This window comes from Harpegnathos saltator, unplaced genomic scaffold, assembly GCF_003227715.2.
Source record: "Harpegnathos saltator strain DR-91 unplaced genomic scaffold, Hsal_v8.6 scaffold248, whole genome shotgun sequence".
Lineage (NCBI taxonomy): Eukaryota > Metazoa > Arthropoda > Insecta > Hymenoptera > Formicidae > Harpegnathos > Harpegnathos saltator.
Genome location: NW_020230037.1, coordinates 41,022 through 64,154, shown reverse-complemented (window position 1 = coordinate 64,154; position 23,133 = coordinate 41,022). Strand labels below are relative to the sequence as shown.

At 38.5% G+C, this 23,133-nt stretch overlaps 4 protein-coding genes across 8 annotated transcripts; 2 read left to right on the top strand and 2 right to left on the bottom strand.

The window, feature by feature from the left end:
- Positions 1–1,660: 1,660 nt before the first annotated feature.
- Edem1 (ER degradation-enhancing alpha-mannosidase-like protein 2) lies at positions 1,661–4,033 on the bottom strand. The gene has a single exon (XM_011153077.3). The coding sequence runs from the start codon at positions 3,985–3,987 to the stop codon at positions 1,897–1,899; it is 2,091 nt and encodes a 696-aa protein (XP_011151379.1). The 5' UTR covers positions 3,988–4,033; the 3' UTR covers positions 1,661–1,896.
- Positions 4,034–4,160: 127 nt separating this feature from the next.
- Positions 4,161–6,733, top strand: LOC105190361 (serine/threonine-protein phosphatase 2A regulatory subunit B'' subunit gamma). Its single transcript, XM_011153076.3, has 7 exons — positions 4,161–4,479; positions 4,596–4,726; positions 4,803–5,189; positions 5,287–5,612; positions 5,760–5,973; positions 6,046–6,173; positions 6,266–6,733. The coding sequence occupies exons 1-7, from the start codon at positions 4,419–4,421 to the stop codon at positions 6,375–6,377; spliced, it is 1,359 nt and encodes a 452-aa protein (XP_011151378.1). The 5' UTR covers positions 4,161–4,418; the 3' UTR covers positions 6,378–6,733.
- A 2,141-nt stretch (positions 6,734–8,874) lies between these two features.
- On the top strand, positions 8,875–16,844 carry LOC105190359 (anillin). 4 transcript variants are annotated; one of them, XM_019844713.2, is made up of 20 exons: positions 8,875–8,923; positions 9,951–10,067; positions 10,506–10,629; positions 10,775–10,984; positions 11,625–11,794; positions 11,889–12,074; positions 12,276–12,828; positions 13,041–13,342; positions 13,467–13,584; positions 13,683–13,903; positions 13,995–14,111; positions 14,197–14,396; positions 14,545–14,665; positions 14,740–14,989; positions 15,104–15,268; positions 15,348–15,577; positions 15,691–15,849; positions 15,937–16,159; positions 16,246–16,390; positions 16,461–16,843. In XM_019844713.2, exons 2-20 carry the CDS (start codon positions 10,038–10,040, stop codon positions 16,561–16,563), a joined length of 3,627 nt encoding a protein of 1,208 aa, XP_019700272.1. In that variant the 5' UTR covers positions 8,875–8,923; positions 9,951–10,037; the 3' UTR covers positions 16,564–16,843. The 4 variants fall into 4 exon arrangements, with proteins under 4 accessions (XP_019700272.1, XP_025154698.1, XP_025154697.1 ...); XM_025298912.1 differs by lacking the exon at positions 8,875–8,923 and having other exon boundaries at positions 9,688–10,067; XM_011153073.3 differs by lacking the exon at positions 8,875–8,923 and having other exon boundaries at positions 9,696–10,067; positions 12,345–12,828.
- A 923-nt stretch (positions 16,845–17,767) lies between these two features.
- CPR28 (cuticular protein 28) lies at positions 17,768–22,647 on the bottom strand. Of its 2 annotated transcripts, none has more exons than XM_025298914.1 (3): positions 22,558–22,647; positions 18,871–19,115; positions 17,768–18,704 (listed from the first exon to the last, which is right to left on the bottom strand). In XM_025298914.1, the coding sequence occupies exons 1-3, from the start codon at positions 22,636–22,638 to the stop codon at positions 18,644–18,646; spliced, it is 387 nt and encodes a 128-aa protein (XP_025154699.1). In that variant the 5' UTR covers positions 22,639–22,647; the 3' UTR covers positions 17,768–18,643. The 2 variants fall into 2 exon arrangements, with proteins under 2 accessions (XP_025154699.1, XP_011151374.1); XM_011153072.3 differs by lacking the exon at positions 22,558–22,647 and adding an exon at positions 20,219–20,353 and having other exon boundaries at positions 18,554–18,704.
- Positions 22,648–23,133: the final 486 nt, after the last annotated feature.

The following is a 23,133-nucleotide window of genomic DNA, read 5'->3' as shown; positions in this document are numbered from 1 at the left end:
GACAACGCCGACCGCCAAGGAGATGCGAACCACCGACCTCAACCCCGCGAATCCAGCGTACTTCCACCAAGTCACACGCTCTTTGAGAAGCTCGCTCTTTCATTTGTTTCATGAAGCATTTGCGATTTTCAATCACGACTTTCTTGTAAACGCTTCAATGCTACGCCGTATCTTTAAGTGCAATGTTAATTTGTCATGCAAATCTATCGACACAACGAGTTTAGTCGAAATCGATTGCTATTGATCATCTCGTTGGATTCACGCCGAGAGTGAAACGTCAGTCTCGGCCGTGTGTCGGGAAGCACAATCTCGGCAACGTTGCGAATCAGAGCGAGATGGAGCGAACACATTCCCTCTCTCTCTCTCTCTCTTTCGCTTGGCTCGTCAAAACACATCGAGCGGAGGGCGGGACTTCAGACGGATAGACGGGAGCAGTTTCTCTGTGTGTGTGCCGACTTCATTGTTACATAGAAACGTACGGCAATTGAAAATATTTAAGCATATACCCTGAGATTCTATCTATTGCGTATGACACGTGTGTGTGTGTGTGTATGTGTGTGTGTGTGTGTGGGTGAGTGCGTATATGCACACGTACGTCACGCACACTTTCAATGCAACACATGCACACGGACACAACTGCGCTAAAAAACGCCTGCCGGAGTATAAATAAGTACTAACGTAACGCTGAAATATTTTGGAAAAATAATTTTGGGTACACACGAAATATTATCTTATTATCATATATTTATATATCGATATAAATCGTATATAATCTTCATGATATTAATCATATACAATCTCAATTCTTATTTTTTTTATGCATGTTAACATGTTAATTCATGTTACAAATGCATAACAATGCGCGAGACCGTGCTTGTCAAGTACGCTATTATGGTTGTAGCACGGACATAAACCGCCTGAAAGTGGATGTAGCACGGACAGCCACCAGATGCAGGTTTTACCGTCGAGACCTAAAAATGGATGTAGCATCGTAGTTCCCTTCTCAAAATGGATGCAGATAGCGCCCATTCCCAGTGCGAAAAATCGGTGTCGCCGAAAACGCCGTGTTGGCCGCTCTCAGCTTCCTCTCTGATATAAGGGAGTTAGCAATCTAGTTATACCATAGAAGCTGTGGAGAGGACTTGACTGTGTTCCGTTCCTCTATTTACGGACCTTGAGAGCGGTCATTGGACCGGATTCCAAAGAATGCATTTTTCAAAATACGTCTTCTGAGAAAATACATGTGAACTACGCATGTACGATTCTCTTCATCGCACAATAAAAATCTTTTCATTGGATAAAATTCACTATAAAAAAAAGTTGAAATTAATCGATTATCATCGATGGCTTCAAGTTTCATCGGTTATAAAAAATTCATGCATTTTTTAATTGATTGTTTGTAAATTAATCATATGGCGAAAGAAGTATTTAACATCAACTGTTTATGCATACTAGCAGAGTGGGTCTTTTTTCTTTCAAAGGATTTCTGAATTAATGTAATAAGTAAAACTAATGTAATAAGTTGGAGTGAAACAGATATATATTTTCTCTTATTCTAACTTATTGCAGTAGTTCAAAAGTTCCTCGAAAAAGAACAGACTCAGTAATAAATCTTCATATTATATAACACACACCATTTTTAAAATATCTCCACATATATTATAAATGTATGACTCATATACATTATTTACAGATTTTATATTTATTAAAAATTATACAGCAACTATTATCACAGGAATATACCCTAAAGTACAACGCGGTTTCTCGCACTAAACAGGATTGCAAAAATTAGCTAATAAAAATGCAAGACCGCGATAGAAAATGAAACAGAAAAAGAAAATTCTCAAGAACAGATTCTTTTCTTTTGTAGAAACATATACCTTCCACAAGCGTTGATTAAAAAAATTCCCCTATAATTGATATTCGTTGCAGAAATGGTTGAGCCTGACAGGACAGTGTTTGGTAGTTCTGTCTCGCGGTAATGTTGGTCGGATACAAATTGCCGTGTCTGATGTTCTCCAGCAGTATCTGCGGCTCGAATCTGATCTTGATCGGACTCGGTGTGGCGTTCGGCAGATTATTATGTACGCCAGCAGAATTTGAATATTGTCCGTTGGATGAGAGCGGCGGCTCCAAGCTGTCGGAAACTTCACTGTCGTCAGCTTTGTAGATTGTCGACGAGGGGCCGAGAATTTGCGCCGTCGTAGGCAGCTGACTGTCTGGATTCGCGCTCCGATTTGACCTTTCGGACTCCTCGACTTGGGCATCTTCACGCACAGCTGGGTTCGCCAGTGTGCTCGTCGCCGAAACGTTTGTCAGCGAGCTCTCGTTGAAAACTGACTCTCTCTTGTTCGCAGGATGATGTCTAATCTCGGACAGCTTTGCGATCGTGATCGGCGACAGATCCGAATTTTTGCCGGTGACTTTGTCCTCGTGATAATGATTATTCGACGCGAAGATATCCATCGACAGTTCCTGCACCGGCAGGAATCTTTTCAGCATCGGCTTCTTATCTGGGAAGATCTCTTGCGCCGGATGACAGCAGTACAGGGCACCGGGGTCGATCGGGTGAGCCTCAGTGTTGAAAATGTATCCGCCGGCGTCCACCACACACTGACCCCATTGTGTGTCGATGATCTCTCCCTCGGAACCAGTGTTGTGGATGAAGTTGTCAGTGTCAAACAGAAGATACAGATACTTAGTGGTTTCCGCCAAGAAGAAGGACTCCATTCGATCGGCTTTGCGATGATCCCGTACGTCGTTGATTGTCGCATAGCCACACGCTGTTCTGGCGCTGTGCTGCAAGCTCCTGAGTATATCCACTCCCACTTGGATCAAATAAGGATCCTTGGTTGCTCTGTAAAGATACATAACGGATTCAATAAGCTCTGGTCTCAAAGGGTAACCTTCCCTGTTGGTGCCTGCCTCGGCCTGCGGTATGTTGTAGAACTCTGGAGTGAAGCCAAACTGCTTCCACACACGGTGATAATTGTGCAGCGACTTCATCGCGTCACCAATCTCGCCGAATAGGCTCAGCACACCAGGCCAGTACGCATCTAGAGACTGGAACACTGGCAAGGTAACTTGACCCTTAGTCATGGAAACCCACAAATGCCAATCTTCCCGACGAATGTACTTCTCTATGGCGTTCCTGTGCTCTTGAAATATTGAAGCCAGTAAGGGATCTTGGAACAGTAAGGTGCCTTTTGCCAAATACTCAAAGTAAGAATCCACTCCAGCGCCGATACCGGAATCCTGAGCGGTCCAGTGACCAGTCAGCACGTCTATGTGATTACCAACCAGGCCGATATTGGATTTATAGTAGTGCAGAGCCTTTATGGCATTTATAGCTACCTCCTCGTATAGTGGGTCACCTGTCAACCTGGAGAGAGTACCAAACTCCAGAATGAACGTACCAATGCCAGCTGTGCAAGTGATGCTGGTTTCACCTTCTGGTACTCCATATTTGAGATTTACTGTGCCATAAGGCATCCCAGTAGGTGTGTCGAATGCGGCAATCAGTCTTTTGGCCATGTCCTCGGCGAGACGCAGCAGTGGGCCGTTGCAAGGCCAGCCTGGCTCCAGCTTGACGCCAGCCTTGCGTGACAGCAGATGGGCGCTCAGTAGACCACCTATCACCCGAATATTTGTCTCAAATACGGAGACATTGATGTTGGCTTCAAAATTGGCTCGCGCGCTGATTATCTCAGCGACGCGACGGAACTCGGTAAAATTGCCCATGACCGCGAGCGTATCCAAAGCATCAATTAACGTCAGGGAGAAACTGCCCCAGGTATCGAAGCCGTCGCAGCTGAGTGAACGTAGTTCGTCATATGGATAAGCGTAGGTCAGGTAGCTGGAGTAGGCGTAATCGAACATGGTGCGTACCTCCTCACGCAGAGCGAGCAGGTCCTTCTTCTCGTACTCTCGGAACCCGCTGACTAGGATCAAGAGGCCCAAAATTGAACCAGCTCTAAACAGGATCATTGTTGCCTATTAATGTCGCTTCGGTGTGCGGCTTCTTAATCTATCATCACCGTTGCATGTCGCTTGTCTATCTTGAATCTTCAAAAGTGAAATTCATGAATCTTCAAACGGCCACGTATTCAAAACAATCTTGTTATCCCCCACGAACATATCGCGTCTCGCTATATGTGCTACCTAACCTATATCACGATTCATATCGTACGTGGAATTTAAACGTGCGCGCGCGCGATGCAAATCTAATTTCCCGACCATATCGGGCCCGTTTCCACCGCGAAGACGAAGAAAAGGCGATTATGTGATTATCAACCGATTCTAGTGTGACGTCTCAGATTAATCCTGTCACACGACCTTCGAGCTAATTGTGATCGATCCTAACCAAGGCAATGTGGATACAGCTACACTAAGGACGTAGGGTTGGGTGTATATAACGAATGTTTACAAGAATAATGGAATTCAAGATACGGCTGCAACATTGCGCTTCAATGTATAAATGTAAGTACATATTTTTTAGAAAGTCTATATAATTTTAGTAAAATATTGTCTTGTGATTTACACTCTTTTCTGAGCATGTAAACAGAAATCTCCATGTGTTGTGTTTTATTGTGCAGCGGATGAAAATTCTATGAAGAATGAAAAAAGAGAGGATGAACACTTTCAGAAAATATATGAGCAGTGCAAAGGTGTGAAAGCTAAAGACAATGATTCTACTTACAGAGTTATACCAAAATTTTATTTCAAGGTGACATTTGTACTTTGTATATTGGACCTATAATGTAAAAAAATTGTTGTTCCTATATATTAATCTCATGTTTCAGCTGCCAAAAGAAGATGAGATTTTACCACAGAAATTACGTGAAGAAACACGTGCTTTATTTCTGCAAAGACGTTCTAGACAATTGCTTGATAATAATGAGTTAAAGGCATTATGGGTTCTATTGGATAAACATCACAGCCCACCTTTGTCAGGGGATGAGCAATTGATTAATTATGAGGATTTTAAGAAAGTTGGCAAACTGGCAGGAGCAAAATGTAGTCCATATTTTACTGCTGTCGTGTTTGCTAAGTTACAACAAGGAGATCCTCACGGCAGAATTAGTATTATGGCACTGTTCAACTATGTCATGAGAAAAGTATGGTTACATCAGACCAGAATTGGCTTATCTTTATATGACGTTACAGGACAAGGATATCTCAGAGAATCTGTAAATTTTTATAATTCTATACCTAAAAATAAAACTTTAATTTATTATTTACATTATGTAGCATTTCCTTATTTGAAAATTATGGACGTGTTTACAGGATCTGGAAAATTATATCTTAGAGCTGATACCAACACTGCCACAACTTGAAGGTCTTGAAAAGTCCTTTCATTCTTTCTATGTGTGCACTGCTGTTAGAAAATTTTTATTCTTTTTGGATCCTCTTCGTATTGGGCGTGTTCGTATCCAGGATATCTTAGCATGTAGTTTTTTGGATGATCTCCTGGAGTTACGTGATGAAGATTTGCCCAAAGATTTACAAGAGGCAAACTGGTTTTCTGCACCTTCGGCTCTCAAAGTATATGGCCAGTACCTCAATCTTGACAGAGATCATAATGGGATGTTGAATAAGGAAGAACTTGCTGGGTAATTGGCTTGACAATCTTTGAATGTATTGTATGTTTGAAAAAAAAGTTGTAAAGACTTTTATTACTTAATTTTTCGATCATTTCTTTGCTACTATATTTTAAGTTGTAATATACGTTTTTAAGTAAATATTGTTCTCGTTAACAGGTACGGTACTGGCACTCTAACTGGTGTCTTTCTTGAAAGAGTGTTTCAAGAATGCCTTACTTATGAAGGGGAGATGGACTACAAAACATATTTAGATTTTGTCTTGGCGTTAGAAAATCGACACGAACCTCAAAGCCTTCATTATCTGTTTCGGATTTTAGACATCAACAATCGCGGTTACTTAGATACTTTTTGTCTTAATTATTTCTTTAGAGTAAGACGCCTTTCTTTCTTTCAATTCAACACTTATTTTTATAACAATTTCTAATAAATAATTTTTTGTTAGGCTATACAAGAGCAGATGACGATGCATGGCCAAGAACCTGTTAGCTTTGAAGATGTTAAAGACGAAATATTCGATATGGTAAAACCGGTAGATTCATGCAAAATTAGGCTACAAGACTTACTATCTTGGTGAGAAAATCTTGCATATACATAATATAATTTGATGATATATAAGATGATTTGATTTAAAATTGTTAACTAATATTATCTGATTTGTACAGTGGACAAGGCGACACAATGGTCAGTATTTTAATCGAGTTTCATGGCTTCTGGGCGTATGAAAATCGCGAGGCAATGGCAGCTGATACCGGCGATGAATCGTCACATGTATGACGAATGACTATTCCAAAACATGAGATAATTATTTCATCAGGATAAGTAAAGATATCAATATTTGAACATGTACTTGATCCTGGACATTCTTATTGTTTAGGTCTTAAAATACGAATATTTAAACTTTCAATACAGTTTAAATATTAATAAATAAAGATCAAAACAATAAGAATGTTCAGAGTAGGTACATGTCCAGAAAGCGGTATTTTTACTTTAATTTTGTTGTGTTTAATACAATATTAATTTATATCTTAACATATTTAATATAATAATATAAATGACATATTGTTTGTACTTGAGATACAAACGATATTAGTACTGAATATGATTTGTTGTAGACAGTACAATTTTTCCTAATTTATGAGGATAAATTTGATATCAATAACTATGTAAAACTATATATATATAACTTTTGCACAGAATTATAGTTATTTTATACTTATTCCAGTATCTTCTTATTATAGAAAACTTATATAAGTACACAACATATACACACACAGACATACACATATTAATTAAATAACAATGCCTTTTGGAATAATCCATATTCTCTAAATTTATCTTATTATGCATTTAACATATTAAAATTATTACACTGAAATAGATATTGCATCTATAAGAAAACAAAGAAACTCATTTACAATATGTATATTTCATCTTTTTGTATACATAATTGATAGTATAATCAATGATGTCAGGAAGTTCATGATAATTCAGCTGCTATAAGATACCTTTATCTCAACGTTATGCGAGAGAGAGAGAGAGAGAGAGAGAGAGAGAGAGAGAGAGAGAGAGAGAGAGAGAGAGAGAGAGAGAGAGAGAGAGAAAGAGAAAGAGAGAGAGACTAGAAGTAAAAAATGGTAAAATATATAGACAATGGCTTTTTCAGTAGAGAAAACTGCTTTGCAACTGTTGTAAAATAATTTTTTCTGCTGAATGTAACTATTGTAAGAATAGACTGAGCATAAAATTTGAAACCTGAGAGTCAGGTATAAATAGCTGAACATTAGGTGCTGTATATCCTTCTTTCTTTGACAAGAAGGGCTGGGGAGAAAGTGAGATGTGAAAAAGAATGGAGAGAAAGTTAAGCGTAGCTGAATAACGTTATACTCACCATGCCGTAAGAGAGAATTGGTATTTTTAAATATTTTAAAATATTTTGAATAACTTAACGTTTCATGCATGTCATATATTGGCTGCGTTCCGATATTCACTGCCAGTACTGAAAATATATAGTTTATGTCACATATACTATAGATTTTCAGGGCTGGCAGTGAATATTGGAACGCACCCATTGTACATCTGTATCTTACCGCGCATGCGTGAACAGATAAAGAAAGCTACACAGCACCAGCTTCTTGTCCTTTTCTACCTAATTTTCAGTTTAACTTGATTTTCGCAAAAATCTTTGCACAATGCCAGGCAACAGATAATAGGAACAGGTAATAGAAATAAAGAATAGGAACGAAGAATTCCAATATATCAACTGTGTGTCAATGCAGAATGAACTGTGACACAAACAATAGATAAAGAATTTCCGTCACGTTTGAAGGTCATTCTACAATACGTGTCGTAAGTTGTAAGCCGTAAGAATTGGCGAATCACAATCAATTATTATAAAAATAATCGGCCATAATTGCTCAGTTCCTACGGCTTACAACTTACGACACGTATTGTAGAATGACCTTAAAATTCTATTCCTATTGCCTATTACCAACCAATCACAGTGTTCAAATTATCAGGTTAAATTTATAAATTGCAATGTACAATGGGTTGGCTACTTGCATTGCATAGAGAAAGAATATCATGTTTTCGTCATCCATAGCTAATGACGAAAGATGTCAATGAAAATTTTATTATACTAATAAAACCATATAGTATAATATAGTATATCCTTATATATACATTTTTTTAGATGTTACTGATTTACTTTGTTCACACACACAACAAAAACTTTAAAACATATTAATATTTAACTCATAGCATGAATCTGAAATACAGAAAAACTTAGAGTCATGTTACTTTTGGATTATGTTTGATTAGATCAGTTATGAACACTACGAGGCATTCGAAACAATTCGAATGTTCCAATTAAGTAGTAAAGTAAGGCTAAGGTTTTTATCGCCATAGCAATATTGTGTATCGATGCCGATAATTTCTTATTCCTTATTTTTATTGCCTGTTCCTGTTGTCTGACATTGTGCAAGAATCTTTAGAGAACACGCTCAGTTTGTTCTTACTATATCTATGGTAAAATATATAATTAAACAGAGGAATGAATTGTTAAGTAAGAAGAGATTCCGTTATTCCGCCGTTGTTCTAATGAGATTAATATAATTTATTATTATTTATTGCATACGATACATAATATCGCAGTGCATAAAAAAGTCAGTGGGAAATTTTAAATTTTCAAATATTTGTACTTTAGTACGAAATTCTGCCACTAGATGTCAACCATTTTAGGCAGCAGGTACATAAGTTGAGTCAGTCGAGCTTCTGCTGCAGTTGCATAGTGTCTTCTTTGGTATCTTTGTTGTGTTGCAGAGGTAAGTATAAGTTTCTACATGGATTGACGCTTTAGAATTGTGATATTTTTATACGTTTATCTTGCTATTTCTCTAAAGATTTTTAGTATAATCAATTAGAAAAATCAATTACGCGGCAATTTTGCTTCGATAAATTTCGAAATGCTTATACATTGTAAGGACGTGAAATATGTTTCAAATACGTGCTGCGTATTAAAAATCAGTGGAAAATTTAAATTATTCGCTTATTCAATCGCATAAAGTGCTTGAGCATATCGATTGTGTTTGTATTTAATATGTAAAAAATATGATAAAACATTTAGCAAAATGAGGCGGTTTGTAATTAACTTGTGGTTCGCGAATTTTAGCCAGTGCGTATTTTTAAATTTAACCAATCAGATTCACGAATCCATCACGAAGTGTTTTATGCCGTCGAGTGACGACCATGATTTTTATATTAAACTCCTGATTGGCGGATTTGATAACAACTACAATTTATACGACTATTCAGATTTCACGGTGTTTCGAAGTTAGTTGAAAAAAAGTTTGCATTCGTCCTGTACTTCTGCACTTATTCGTCTTTCTATCCGTTTGTTCCTTTCTCTTCGTATGCTTGTAATATGTATAGTGTGGTGTATAAATTTACTATACTGTGCAAAACAGTATATCGTTTCTCGAGTGCAGAAAGAGTAACGTATTGCTAAAACGATCGCATCTTTTGGTGAGGACGATTCACGCACGCGTGTTTATTCGTCGAATTAAAAAATTTTCGTTTCGCGAGATGTAGTATGCGGCAAGCAGAAAAACGTCAGTGCGTCGCATTTCGTGAATTAAAAGATTATATCGCGAGCGTTCGTTCGTTGCCCGCGTGAGATATCGTAACGAATAATCGTCCAACGGAGAACTGTCATTCCGTCCCTTCCCTTCCTTTCCCCCCATTCTGTGATCAGTATGGCGCCCATGTTTAAATCCAACGGTCAGAATTAAGGATACTCCCCTTGCGCTGTGACGCGAACTACGTTTCTCATTCATTCGGTGTCCTTTCAAGAATTCTTATGCGTGCTCTTGGACGTGAAGAAAGTGAATATCCTTGAAGAAATTTCGGCTGAAAAGAGAAAATTACCATCATATACGAATGCAGCAAACAATGGAGCCCTTCGTTCAGGTAAAAATATCTTTTTGTCTCTTACCTAGAGTAGACTCTGAACAAGAGAGAGAGCACAATATACACAGCATGCTACGCGGTAGAATTGTATTTACGAATAGACATTAGACGCATTTTCGTCTCCCATCATCTATTTTCTATGACAATTGTTAAGAATTTTTCGGTATCCTTTTCGAAAAAGGAGATGTGAATGGGAAATTGTGACAAATAACGTCGCATCATCAATAACTTTTTCGTTACTGCTATTATGAAATTTTCTATATTATTTGAATCATATAAATCAATTGGAAAGAATACATAAATATATAAATCATAATAAAAATAAATATCAAAGTACTATTTGAAATTGTTTTTTATTGTATTCTATTATATGTATTTTACTGTATCATATTTTATTGTTTATGCTACATTATATTCTATTTTGATATTGATAAACAGCGTATGTTGGAACGTGCTAAAGCAAGGAGAGAAAGATTAGACACACAATTATCAAGTGTGGGACATGATGTTAAAAAGCGCAGTCCTTTAAAAGATGCAAATGTTATTCTGGCTCAAGTAGCAGGTAATTTTCTTTTCTTTGCTAAGTTTAAATCAACTGTCTGACTAAGGATACTTGTTAAAATTAATTTAAAATAAGATCCTTGTAGTTAACTATTTCATAGTTATCTTGTATAATTCTTATACTAAAAAAGAGATATATATTGCAGCAACAGCAAATATAAACTCAACTAAATCATCACCACCTAAGTCATCAAGTAAAGTAACGATAGATAAAAGTCCAGTTAAACCACCACGAAAATCTCCTCCAGCTAAAAATGACATATGTGAAAATTTTGAAAAAGTTGACAAAGAGAATGGAGATTTTGAGAGTTGCAACGTTAGATCCAAGTTGCAAAGACTTGGGAAATTATATTCTGGTAAGCAATATTGAAATTAAAACATAAAAAGTTTTCAGATGGGATATTCATTCCAAATATAGATAGTATGATAAAATATATATGAAGAATATAATAATAAAGAAAATTTAATAAAATTACATATTTTTATTTTGTAATGATAACATAATGGAAAACTGATAAAATTTACTGAATGGATATTGAAATCTCTTAGGTAATGAAATCTTGAATCCTTGTTGAACCTTTCTATTTGGTTACTCTCATACGAACCATGCATTCAGCTACTCCCACACAAGTTGCTTGAAACTTGTTTCTGATACTGTATGAGTGTACACTATATGAGTGTGCGCATGAGTATATACATGAGTATGCTTTCATATATCTAAATTATTTCATGCAGGAGATATATGTATCTATAACTATACACTATATATAGTGTGATATGACTATATATTTTCTCTTTGTATTCTTCATTGCTTTTTAAAGAGTTATATTTCCTAAAAATATTATCCAACTGTTTCTTATACAAATGAAACAATTTATATGAAAGTATAATTTTTTTATATTTTTATCTATAACTTGAAATGTATAGTAAGTTATCATATACAATCTAGATTCCCTACAAACAAAAAGAATAATTAATATATAATTTTCTTGACAGATGATAATACCCATGAGTTGAGCTCCCCTATACATAGAACTGAAGAAAAATTCAGTGCAGAAGATTACGTAGATCATAAACCAGTGAAGCGAGGTGCTAGACTTGATAAATTAGCAGCTTTAGCTTCAACGATCAACAGTTGGGAGGATGATTTATCTCATCCAAAATTGGTACATGTATAAACTAATTTAAATCTATTTTAAGACAATGATAACATAATATTTATATGTATTTATAATATATATATATATAATAATTTAATAGACCAAACCAATGGATAATAAAGCAGAAAGGATACAAGCAAAGTTTAATGAACAAGCCAAAAACAGATCAGAGCCCCAACCAAGTACAAGTGGACATAACAAATTAGCAAACAATAATGAGAGGAAAAGTAAACATGGAAGTCCAGTTAAGCAATTGAACTGGGATAGAAGTATATTAGATTGTTTGGTAAGATATTTAGTATATACCTGATGAAATAAATTTTATTCTAAAGGTGAAGGACTAAAGCTTCGTGTAGTTTTTCTGTGGTTCTCTCCTGTTAATTAACCCACTAACATTTTATTCTATCATATCACGTAGCGTACTTTCATATCTAAGAAAACAGTTGTCAATTAAATAATACTTGGATAGCAAAAACGCTATTTACAGGAGGCGCAAGGCTTTAGTCGTACAAAAAGCAATTCTCGCCTCGTGTATGACTATAAGGATTGTTCTCAGGAATCAAACACGGTTTCAAGTCATATTTCGCAAAACAAGGAGGAGAGGAAGAGAGTTTCACCCTATAAATCGGATGGATCATCGAAAGGAAAAGCAGATGGTGACATTAGTGTTTCCGAGAGCCCAGGTGGTTCCCCTTTCAAAATCAACGGCAACAAAGGTTCCAATACTCCTGAGAAAATTGTCAAAAATGCAAATACTACTAGCAGCTCGCGATTACCAAGATTGGGATTTAATGGTTCGCCGAAGGATTTAGTACAACCATCAGGTTCAGTGTTGAGCAAAGCGTCGATGTTCGAAGCTAAGAATATGGACGTAAAAGCAAAGGATCCAGCTCAAATGACTCTCGCAGAAAGAATGGCTCTCTTCGAGCGAAATAAGGGAGGGGCTCCTTTGATACCGAAAGCACCGCTCACAATGTCGATACCACCAAAGAAGCTGCAGGAGAAGGATAAGCCTAGTGTACAATCAGGATCCAGCGTAGGCATGTATAATATATATTGAGACATCCCGAGTTTTTAAAATTAATTTTTGTATTCAATCTTAATTTTTGTTAAATGCTTACATAACTTTTGTTAAACATTTACATAAAGTGTATTTTAATTTTTTCTCAAGTACTAGCATTTTGAGCAATGTACTTTATCCTATTATCTATGTTTGATGCAAGATTTTTTTAACGAAATTTCCTCTTTTCAGATTCATCTACCAGTAACCGAAATGATGGTCCAAGCAAATCGGTCAGCGCGCAACGTGCAATATTTGAACAAAATAAGCACAAAATAGATGAAATGGAAAATCAGATTTTACAAGCTACCCAAGCTGAGAGACGACGTGAGTTAGATATGCTACGTTCGCGTTTCAACGAGAATAAGGAGTTTGCTCGTGGCGGCTCTACCGTTAGGTGCGGTATTCGTACGAGTGAAAGCAGTGAAGGAGGTGGCAAATCTTCATCGCCGAAAAGTTCACCCGTTTGCCCGGTGAAGCCGACTCCTGCTCCGGTAATTGATAAATTATTGCAATATAGAAATCGATGAAATTGTGTCGTAATCTGTGTCAAAAAAAAAATGTAAACATTTTTTGACACTTGATGAAAATTATTTATTTTTTATTCGTTAAATGTAGGATCATACTGTCGTACCACCACCACCACCGCCGCCGTTACCACAGTCGTTACAACAGTCGTTACAACAGCCTCAAATTGTATCGTATATCACTAAATCTTCTCCGGTAAAAAGACAAGGTATGCATAAAAGTACAATTGTACACTTCAGCTTGTGTTATAACGCAAATGCAATAGAGGTATTCTCATTTATTCTTTAACTCTGATATTTTTTGTAGTCGTTGGAAGCCCACCCAAAGTTCAACATATGAATGCGATGCCCGATATTAAACGCATTCGTGTTGCTCCTCCGAAACAAGGATCGCTTTATCCCAATTTAGAAAATGTCGAGTCTACATCTACCACGGAAAGTGATACCGAGTCATATGACACAAGCGAACCTGTAACAGCCACGCTTGACGAGAAAAGTGAATCTGACTGTAGTGATTGCGACGATCAAGTAAGATAATTCAGATGATCATGTATATTATGAAAATATATAATTTATATATTTTCCATCCTTTTACGCACGTGTTCATATATGTGTGTAGGATGAGGAATGTACTACTGAAAGTGAACAGACTAACAATCAAGCGAACACAAGTTTTGGGCGCAGTATTTTGCACGAGTTAGACGAACGTTCATTGTTTAGTAAAACTCATAAAAAGGTTAAATGCGAACTTATAAAAGAATTCTGTAAATATGTTGTAACTGATCGTTGGATGTTCATCTTTCTCAATATTGCGATTACAGAGATCCATAGAACCAGATCCAGATAGTACTATGTCAGATCTCTCAGTGCTCAATGAGATGGATCAATATTTGGAAGAATGTCTTGAAGCGGAAGAGCCACATAACGATATGAATTTGAGAGAAGAAGGTCCAACGCCACCGAAAATAAATAAAGGCAAGAAGAGTCTGTCGCGGGCATCCACCAGTTTCAATTATCACTCGTACGTTTTAACTTTTATGAGCTTTTTTCCGATTTATTCAGTCTTTTCTGAAAGACGTTATTTTTTTTAAATGATAAAACTTCCAAATATATATATGCACATGTTTTCTGAAGATATATCTTTATATTATTGATTTTTAATATTATAGGTTCCGTTCACCTTTGAAGGTGGTTTCACCGACGAATAAAACAAAGGCGTATATAGACGAAGGTGGTAATCGAGTGCCACTAATGCGAACTGTTAGTGCGTATAGACGACAACAATCCGAGGTAATTTGTTTAACGTCTTTTAACTCCTGTCAAATTAAAGAAATGTATCTCTAGAGGCAATTTTGTCATTTTAGTTGACCAAGACACCTCAACGCGTAGCTGCAAAATTAACAGAATCAGATGTACCTTCTGGCGCGGAAAGAACGGAACGTGTAAATGAGGCGAAACTGGTGGAAAATAAAGTGAAAGAATTGTTGGACGAAGTTTGCACGCAGCAGAAGAAAATCGAAGGGGCCAGTAAAGCATTAAACTTGTGTCAGTCAACTATTGAGTTCAATGGGTCTAGTGAACATGTTGGTGGAGAATGGGCCCTGCTTGTTGCGAGTAAGTTTTTAAGTTGCACAGAAGCACGAGAGATAAGTCACTTCATATTTAATATTATCGTTTTTTTTTTTTTTTTTATATAAAATCTTTATAAAAAATGTATAAAATTTTAAGCTCATAAGCGATTAGCCGCATTGAACGAAGTGCAAAGACTGAAGCGTGAAGGGACATTGAGACCTGTTAAAGCAGGCTCACCAGAAATACAAGGAAGTGGGTCTTTAACCATTTCGGCTATCACGTTACCATTGAAGACAGAATTTTTCCGGAATATGGGCAATAGTGAGTGCAACATGAAATCAAGTTACATTTTCATACGACGTAGAAATATAATGAATTAAATATACCTAAATTGTTACAGATTCGTATTTGCATTGTGTTTGCTTGATGCGACATTTGGGAGAAGTAGTCGCTACCCAAACAGCTACCGCCGCTGAACCTGACGATTCGTGTCTTCGTTTCCCTTCGACGTTAAAGTTCGATGATTTATATAGCGACTTCACGATTGTCGTAGAGGTATATTCTCTTCAGACGCAACCGAAGTATTTGCCACATGAAAGAAAATATCATATCAATCATACAGGCATAAAGGTAAGATTTTTCTTTTTTCTTCATAACGAATCATGGATAATAAGAACTGTAAAAATGTTAAAAGTATATGAGGAATACAACAAAATAGCATCAATTCCTGTATCTATTTATAGACTGCGAATAAGACCCCGAAGAAGAAGAGCCAATTTGTAATGCCGAGCGTACAGAGCCCAGCAGGACCAGGAGCAGTCAGATCGCCTGCTTTCCAATTATGTGGCACTGTTACTATCACCCTGAAGGATATATATCGCAAGCAATTTAGCTTACTCGGAGTACGTATTTTCCAGAGTAACTGAAATTCATAAAAATAACGTATAAACTCTTGCGCGTATGATCTTAATTTTCTTCCATTCGTTTAGGTCTCGTCGCTGTCTCCTTTGGAGGGATATCTACGAATGCACATGTCGCATAAAATCTCGGTATCAGTAGAACATCGCGGATTTTTAACAGTCTTCGAAGATATCTCGGGACTTGGTGCATGGGATCGAAGATGGTGCTTGCTCAAAAACGCCAAACTCTTCTTCTGGGTGCATCCTGAAGATGAACACAAGAAAAGTCCCATAGGCAGTCTCGACTTGGAAGGTGGTATTATTTGAACTGTTTCCACTTAATTTCGCAATTTCATTGTAGACATGCTAATATATTATACATTTTACACATGCCCACAGGTATATTTACGAAAAATATACAATTTGTGAATCGAGAGAAATGCGCGCGTCCTTTCACGTTTCTACTCGAGGCAATTAGACCCGCGCAACCTGGCGACGCTGATAACCTCATTATGAAGACCGATGGAATTGAAACTGTAATAGAGTAAGTGTCGTTGCTTTATATCCGCTATTTTAACGTGGAATACGTTTGTCTCAATGTTACGTGTTTGCAGGCATTTCATGTTAGCTGACACAAGAGAGGAAGGACTACAATGGCTGTCGAAATTGAACAAGACTCTGAACTTAATCAGAGCTTGGGGACCACGTAGAAGTTAGCAAGAAGCTAAAATTATACATATGTATATCATGTAACGTACTGAGGTACGTTTCAATACAATATTTTTTGAATTAGGGATTGTGCATTACGCACAAATATTTTATAACGCAATATATACCAAAATGCTTCGATTAACATACCTAGCGAATAAAGTCCGATCGATTTAATTGTGTCATCAAAACGTAATTATTTACATCTAATTGTATATGATCAATAATATTAGTGTTTGTACGGAATGTTAACCAAATTTTCACTGGCAATGCATTTAACATTTTTTGAAACTATAATGAATTATCTACTAACATGAGTAATTTGATTTGATCTTTAATTGTATGCAGAAGTAATATGTGAATAATAAACTTCAAATTTATTCATTAATTATTTGCTGGCAGTCAAAATTTACGACAATACAGATGTACAATTTTTTTTAATATTTTTACGCTATTCATTTACAAATTATTTTTATCGAAATACTTCATATACGTATACAGGTATATGCGTATCAAATTCAAGACTCTTTATAATTTTTGAATCATAGCTGGTGAAGAAATGATTAATAGCACTTGTTGGATCGAAGAAAAATATTTAATATTGTATAAATAATTTTCTATTCGTATGATTAAAAGATAACCGTAAATGCGGTATTTTGCTTCAACGCGATCAATTTCCCACGAATACTTGTTCATACATATTTGTTGGGTAATCACGCGTGTTTCAATACTAGAGACTACTTCAAAGTAGTATTATAGATTAAAAAAAAGATTAAAGAGATTGTAAATATAGAATAAAAAAGTAGATCAGTTTTTACTAATTATCAAGAGATATTTATACACATATATACATATGTAGAACTTTCTTTCAAGTTCTCACGGATCAATACGTGGTATATAATCGGTACATATGTATTCATCGATATTTTGTCAGCGTCTAATTGTAAGTTTAATAACCATAACTTTTTGTATTGTATTAAACGAGACGTTTGTACTGTGACAGATGATTTATATTCCCATTCATATATGTGTTTACTATACAGAAATATTCTGTAATTTTCATTATATATATATATATATATATAAGTTTTACACACGCGCACACACACACACACACACACACACACATATAACAAGTTTTAAAAAAAGATATGTAGCACTGTTGATTGTTGTAGCGAGCGGGGGGTGTTGATCAATGAATAACAACGGAGACTTCAGTATGTATACAAGTTTATTTGTATGAGCTGCATTCTGTTATAGATACATATATATATAGACGTGTATAAAAAAATTGCGCCTTCGAACACTGGTATCGCGGCGCAGCAATGAATGTTGCACCGTCTCGCCTCGCTGAGATAGAGTTGCAAATGAAAACCCCTGACGTCTCTCGTTCAAGTTGTGTTTGCTGGCAGTTTCGAGAAACTGAATGGTATATATCGCCGGCTGCGAGCGGGCACGCGTTTCACTCTTCGAGACACGTGAATGCATGCAGACGTGCCGCGGCTTGTTAGCACATATTGCGTAACGCGTGCGGATGCTCCTTGCGCGAACGCAAGTCGATAAAGAATTGCACAGCGAAAGAATTTCGACTCTGTACTGCCGGCTATGTATTTTATTACTGTATTCGACGCCGTGTTGAGATCTCGTATATTTGCTGCGACGCACCGTTTCGCTCGTGAAATCGTTGCCGGTTTCGGAGCGCGAACGATCCTGGGACGCGGTGCACCGGCGAGTCCGATTGCAAAATTCTCAATGATTTCGAGCAACGTCTGCGCGCTGCATCGCGTGCATGCATTTCGCAATGCCCCCGTCGGCAAAATAACGCGATCAATTCCGCCGAGTTCGCCGAAACGAATCGGCCAACCGCGCGCGGAAGATCGATCGTTCTCCGTCGATCGACGGCGGTTCGCATCGGTGAATCGCGTGTCTCGCAGTATACAAGTACAAAGTACATCCTAATGCGCGTGTCTAATTACATGTAGTTGTGTACATGTGTATGTATGCGTGTACGTCTGTGTGTGTGTGTGTGTATGTGTGCGTGTCGACGACCGCAGAGTCCTAGGTAATGTAACTCAGTCCTCGAGCCCTATTACTTTGAGACGAGATTGATGGTAGGGTGGAATCCAGTCTCGTCCGCGGTATACTCGACCCTGCAATCAGAAACGACGATTGAAGACGGACAAAAGCCGACAACATAGAGAAAGTCAAAGGATGTTGCAGAAGAAGAAGAAGGTCCTTTGATCTTTTGCTCCTTCTCCGTGGGCCGTTTTTTCGCAGAAGCTTGTCCATCCTTAGTGATCCCAACGCTGTGCGTACCTGTACGTGTGTCCATCCGGTGCGATGAAACTGAAGCTACCGACAACGCTCATCGCCTCGTTGTCGGTGCCTTCGTTCTTCAGTTCGGCCGTCTCCTCTCTCTTCTGGCCATCGCTCTGCTCATAGCTGAAGTGATATCCACCTACTCCGATGTTGTTGACTTCCTCCTGCTTCACAACCGTGATCTCGTTCGGGTTCTGCGGCGCAGCGAGGACACCGGCTACAAGCGCCCAGATGACGAGGATCTATGAAGAAGAAGAGCGGCAACGCATTAAGATCAGTTCGCCCGCCCGACAGACCGCGCCGACATCTTATTTATATAATAATCTTATCTTATTTAAAATAACTGCGATATTATTTTGTATTTTATCATATGTTTCAGCGACGTATGGTTGAGCTGTCGCGAACGTATAAGATACATTTGCATTTATGTTTATTACGAATGCGTAGATAGGTATATTTGTTGTGCGGAGATGACGGATATCTCATGAATGTAAATCGACGGCGAAGCTGACACGAAGGCTAAGCCCGAGGTTATTATCGTAAAATTCGATCCTTTCTTGGAATCCTACCCGGCCTTCGACGACCGGTATTAGATTATTGCATCATCAAATTAAGCCCAAATCTCGTAATCGGTCCCTTGTCAAGTGGGGTGACTTCTTCGGTAGTCGACGACGTCCCAGACCCGAATTTCAATGTTGTGCGCGCGCGCCTATGTGTGTATGTATATTGGCTACATGGTTTTTTGCCCAGGCAATTTAGAAATTATATTTCGAGAAATGAGGTATCAAGGCGCCTAAGTGTCTCGCGTGTAGTAGCAAGCGAAGAGCTCTCGTGAATGAAACGATACTTCTGCGACGCGATTGATCACACTCGAATCCGTATAGATTTACAATCGCCGCGAGAGATTTGACATCGAAAGAGCGTCACCGTGGTGTCCTGCGTGTTCTCAAGGAAAAATCGAAAAATCTAAATTATCGTCGTATCGTGCGTCGGCCGTTAGAATCGCGGACGAGGTTCCGCGAGACATCTCGTACATATCCTCGTCGCGCGATTCTCTCTGCGTATCACGCGCGAAAAGCGTGCGTAATCTCTCTCTCTCTCTCTCTCTCTCTCTCTCCCTCCGTTGCGCGCGCGTACGCACAAATGTCACAAATCCTCTTCACTTTCACTGTTGCGCAAAAATCGGGAGGCTGCGCTTCGGGCCCGGCCCCCGAAAACCGATGCCCTCCTCCCCCCCCCCGCGCCCGGAATTCGGCCCGGTTATCGGCTAAAGGAGCGCTCGCGGCGATGAATTGCGTCCTGGTGTGTCAGAGATCAGTCCTCTGGACCTCTGCTGAGGACCCACCGTCTTCATCTCCGCGGCGACTTTCTTTGTCTCTCTGTCTGTATTTCGTGGTGCGAGCGGTCCCAAGGCGGCCCTTTACCCTTAAACGACAACGACGACCGATACGTGATACCAAGAATCCCCGGTGCATCTGCCTTTATATAGGCGGAAAATCGCAACGCCGATGCACATCCCCCCACCTGCATTCAGCAGCAGCCCCGACAGATTCGCGGATGAGTCTCCCGCGCTCGCGGGCCAGGATGCATCCGCGATGCGACCGATGATGCAGCAGCCACCGCGCCGCGCTATTAGACGCTGCATGCCGCGGCGGCGACGTCTGCGGATGCACGGCTGCTCGCGCACGGCGGTTTTGCTCGCCGACCGAGTCACTCGTCTCATAGGGTCCTACCTCGAAACACGCACTCAAAAAAAAAATATTCTATTTGTAAAGTGATTTTCCCATAGTCTCATATTCTAAGCGAAGCCTCTTACGGGAAAAAGATTCCTCTCTCGATAAAGCGATTAAAGTGAAGCATTCATCTAAAATTTACTAGATATTATTCTAACTGTTTTACTCTTATTTCAACAGGATTTCCTCTTGTCTCAACCAATTTTCCTCTTATATGAGGAACAATATGTTGATTCGGATATCCCCTTCTTTTGTTCAGTTACACTAGGAAAAAATTGTATTAAAATTAAACAAATATTTGTTCGAATACATTTACATAAATTAAGCAATTATTAAGCAAAATTCAAGAAAAAAGTTTACATTCAAAGAGAGAGAGAGAGAGAGAGAGAGAGAGAGAATCTCTGTATTTCATTTTAGAAATTAGTCGCTTAATTTGAATAAATATATTCACAGTCGTATTCGAACAAATATTTGTTTAATTTTAATACAATTTTTTCTCAGTGTATGCTCTACCCTCAAACATAAACGAAAAGATAACTTCATGTGTTCATACGCTCATGGGTCAGAATATTTGGAACGCTTTTTAAAAAATATTTGGAACGCTTTTTAAAAAAGGTATGTTGCTGTAACATATAACGAAGATAATTTAGTTATATTTGGTCAAATGCAGTTTATAATCTATTGCAAGAAATTGAATAATATATTCTTTCTTTTAACTATGTTCCATATAATTGATTATGATGAATATCTTTGTAGCTATGAAATCCATAACAAAACTGATTGGAAATTTACTTGTTATGATAATCTCATTTCATTTATGTCTATTTATTGTAGAACTGGAGCTAGAAGTGCATCTATATATATTACTTTTTGCTATATACATTATAATAATTTTTTCAAATTAACCGGTAAGAATAAAGTACAGTAAGAATAAATAATAATCCTCTTAAAAAAAGATTAAATAATCTGTGTATAAGAGGAAATTTATATTAAAATCAATAAGATTTGCATTATACATATAACACATATAATTCCTCTAACTTTAAGAATAATGTGTTTATAATATTTTCCTCTTAATTTCAGAGAAATCCTCTTGAGGCCATATATAAGAGTAAAATCCTCTAAAATTTAGATGCTTCCGCTTGTTCTGAAATTACTTTTTTTCGGGTGTACGCCTTAGCGCCTTACACCTTATAGTAGTCCTAATCGTGAACGGTGTTTTTCCGATATTTCTTCGTCAGACGCGTCTGTAAAGCTATATTGCGAACGTCACTGTAAAAGTGACCAGGAATCAGGTGTTATGAAAGAGTGCTTCCGTACGAATGTTTTGATGTCGATCGTATTGTGGCTTTCATGAAGAGGAAAGAAACGGAGCAGGTTCCTGAGGATTCTGTTTTATAAAAATCCATAGTAGCGCCCCGTCACGCTGAGCGGCGATCCGGCTGGAAATTACGCTGCGAATTGATCGAGCTTCGAGGCGCGTATTTTTGCGTGTATGTAAATTTAGTAGCAATCGGCGATATAATTACAGGCGGTCTTCGCCGAGCGAAGACAGCGGGCGAAGGCAGGTTTCCGAGGCGCTCGCGTGCCTGCGATCAATATTATTCTCGCGTAATCGTTACCGAGAATTCCGGTAACGGCTTGTCGCAGGTAAATAAGTTAAACAAATGCAATTGAAAGTAATGGGATTATTATATAAGCCGTTACAGGCGTTCTCCACGCACGAGCAAAAATGTCATTCGCTGTGCGCGCTCGCCGCGAGCGTACCGAAGACGTGTGACGGAGCTTAACGACGTGTCCCGCAGCTTTGCCACGTGTAACATTAGCGATATTTATCGACGCGAACAATTATTGCTCGAGAAGCAAGAGAAGTGCTGTTGACTCTGCGTTTGCGCGTATCCATATTGCGCGTATCCACATTGCGCGTCTCACGATATGCGTATGTACTCACGGACGACGGCGTTGCGCATAAAATTGCCTTTGCAATTAGAGATCGACATCGGTGTCTGGCTTGCACGCGCGCCATTTTCATTTCGTACTGGCGCTTTGACGTAACATCGTTCCAAAACCCAAGCGGCTTCGCACGCATACATACACCTGCGAGATCGGCGAGCGCGCATCAGCTCATCCGTCGTGTTCATTCAGGCGTGGCGAAATGACGCTTTGAAACATTTTCCGCGGCAGGAATCCATGAATCATTGTCAAGGACGACTCGTCTGCACAAAGGCGATTGTTCTCGTTTGCCGTGTTATTATTACTACCACTACGCGCCGTTACTTCAATCGACGCGCTTGATCTTCGCGCTCGCGATCAGAATCGGACGATTCTGCGAAGTCGATCGATCGTTCGTTCGTTGACGAAGAAACGGTCGTTGGACTCGGCGTCCGGATGAATTTCTTGTAGCGTATCTTGAAGCGCGCCTTGAAGCATACGCGGCACGCCACGCCATTAGGTTCAACAGCGCGAATGTCGTTATTAGCGATTTTGCAACGGCAGGTATTCGCAAGCAGATGCTCGGCAGACCGCT

Coding starts and splice junctions, on each gene's coding strand:
- Edem1 (XM_011153077.3), bottom strand. CDS start 3,987: ATGATCCTGTTTAGAGCTGGTTCAATTTTGGGCCTCTTGATCCTAGTC.
- LOC105190361 (XM_011153076.3), top strand. CDS start 4,419: ATGTTTACAAGAATAATGGAATTCAAGATACGGCTGCAACATTGCGCT. Junction 4,480..4,595: donor TTGCGCTTCAATGTATAAAT/GTAAGTACATAT, acceptor TTTATTGTGCAG/CGGATGAAAATTCTATGAAG. Junction 5,190..5,286: donor AAGGATATCTCAGAGAATCT/GTAAATTTTTAT, acceptor ACGTGTTTACAG/GATCTGGAAAATTATATCTT.
- LOC105190359 (XM_019844713.2), top strand. CDS start 10,038: ATGCAGCAAACAATGGAGCCCTTCGTTCAG. Junction 10,985..11,624: donor ACTTGGGAAATTATATTCTG/GTAAGCAATATT, acceptor TTTTCTTGACAG/ATGATAATACCCATGAGTTG. Junction 12,075..12,275: donor GAAGTATATTAGATTGTTTG/GTAAGATATTTA, acceptor CGCTATTTACAG/GAGGCGCAAGGCTTTAGTCG.
- CPR28 (XM_025298914.1), bottom strand. CDS start 22,638: ATGAAAATGGCGCGCGTGCAAGCCAGACACCGATGTCGATCTCTAATT. Junction 19,116..22,557: donor TATGCGCAACGCCGTCGTCC/GTGAGTACATAC, acceptor TCTTCTTCATAG/ATCCTCGTCATCTGGGCGCT. Junction 18,705..18,870: donor CCGGATGGACACACGTACAG/GTACGCACAGCG, acceptor TTCTGATTGCAG/GGTCGAGTATACCGCGGACG.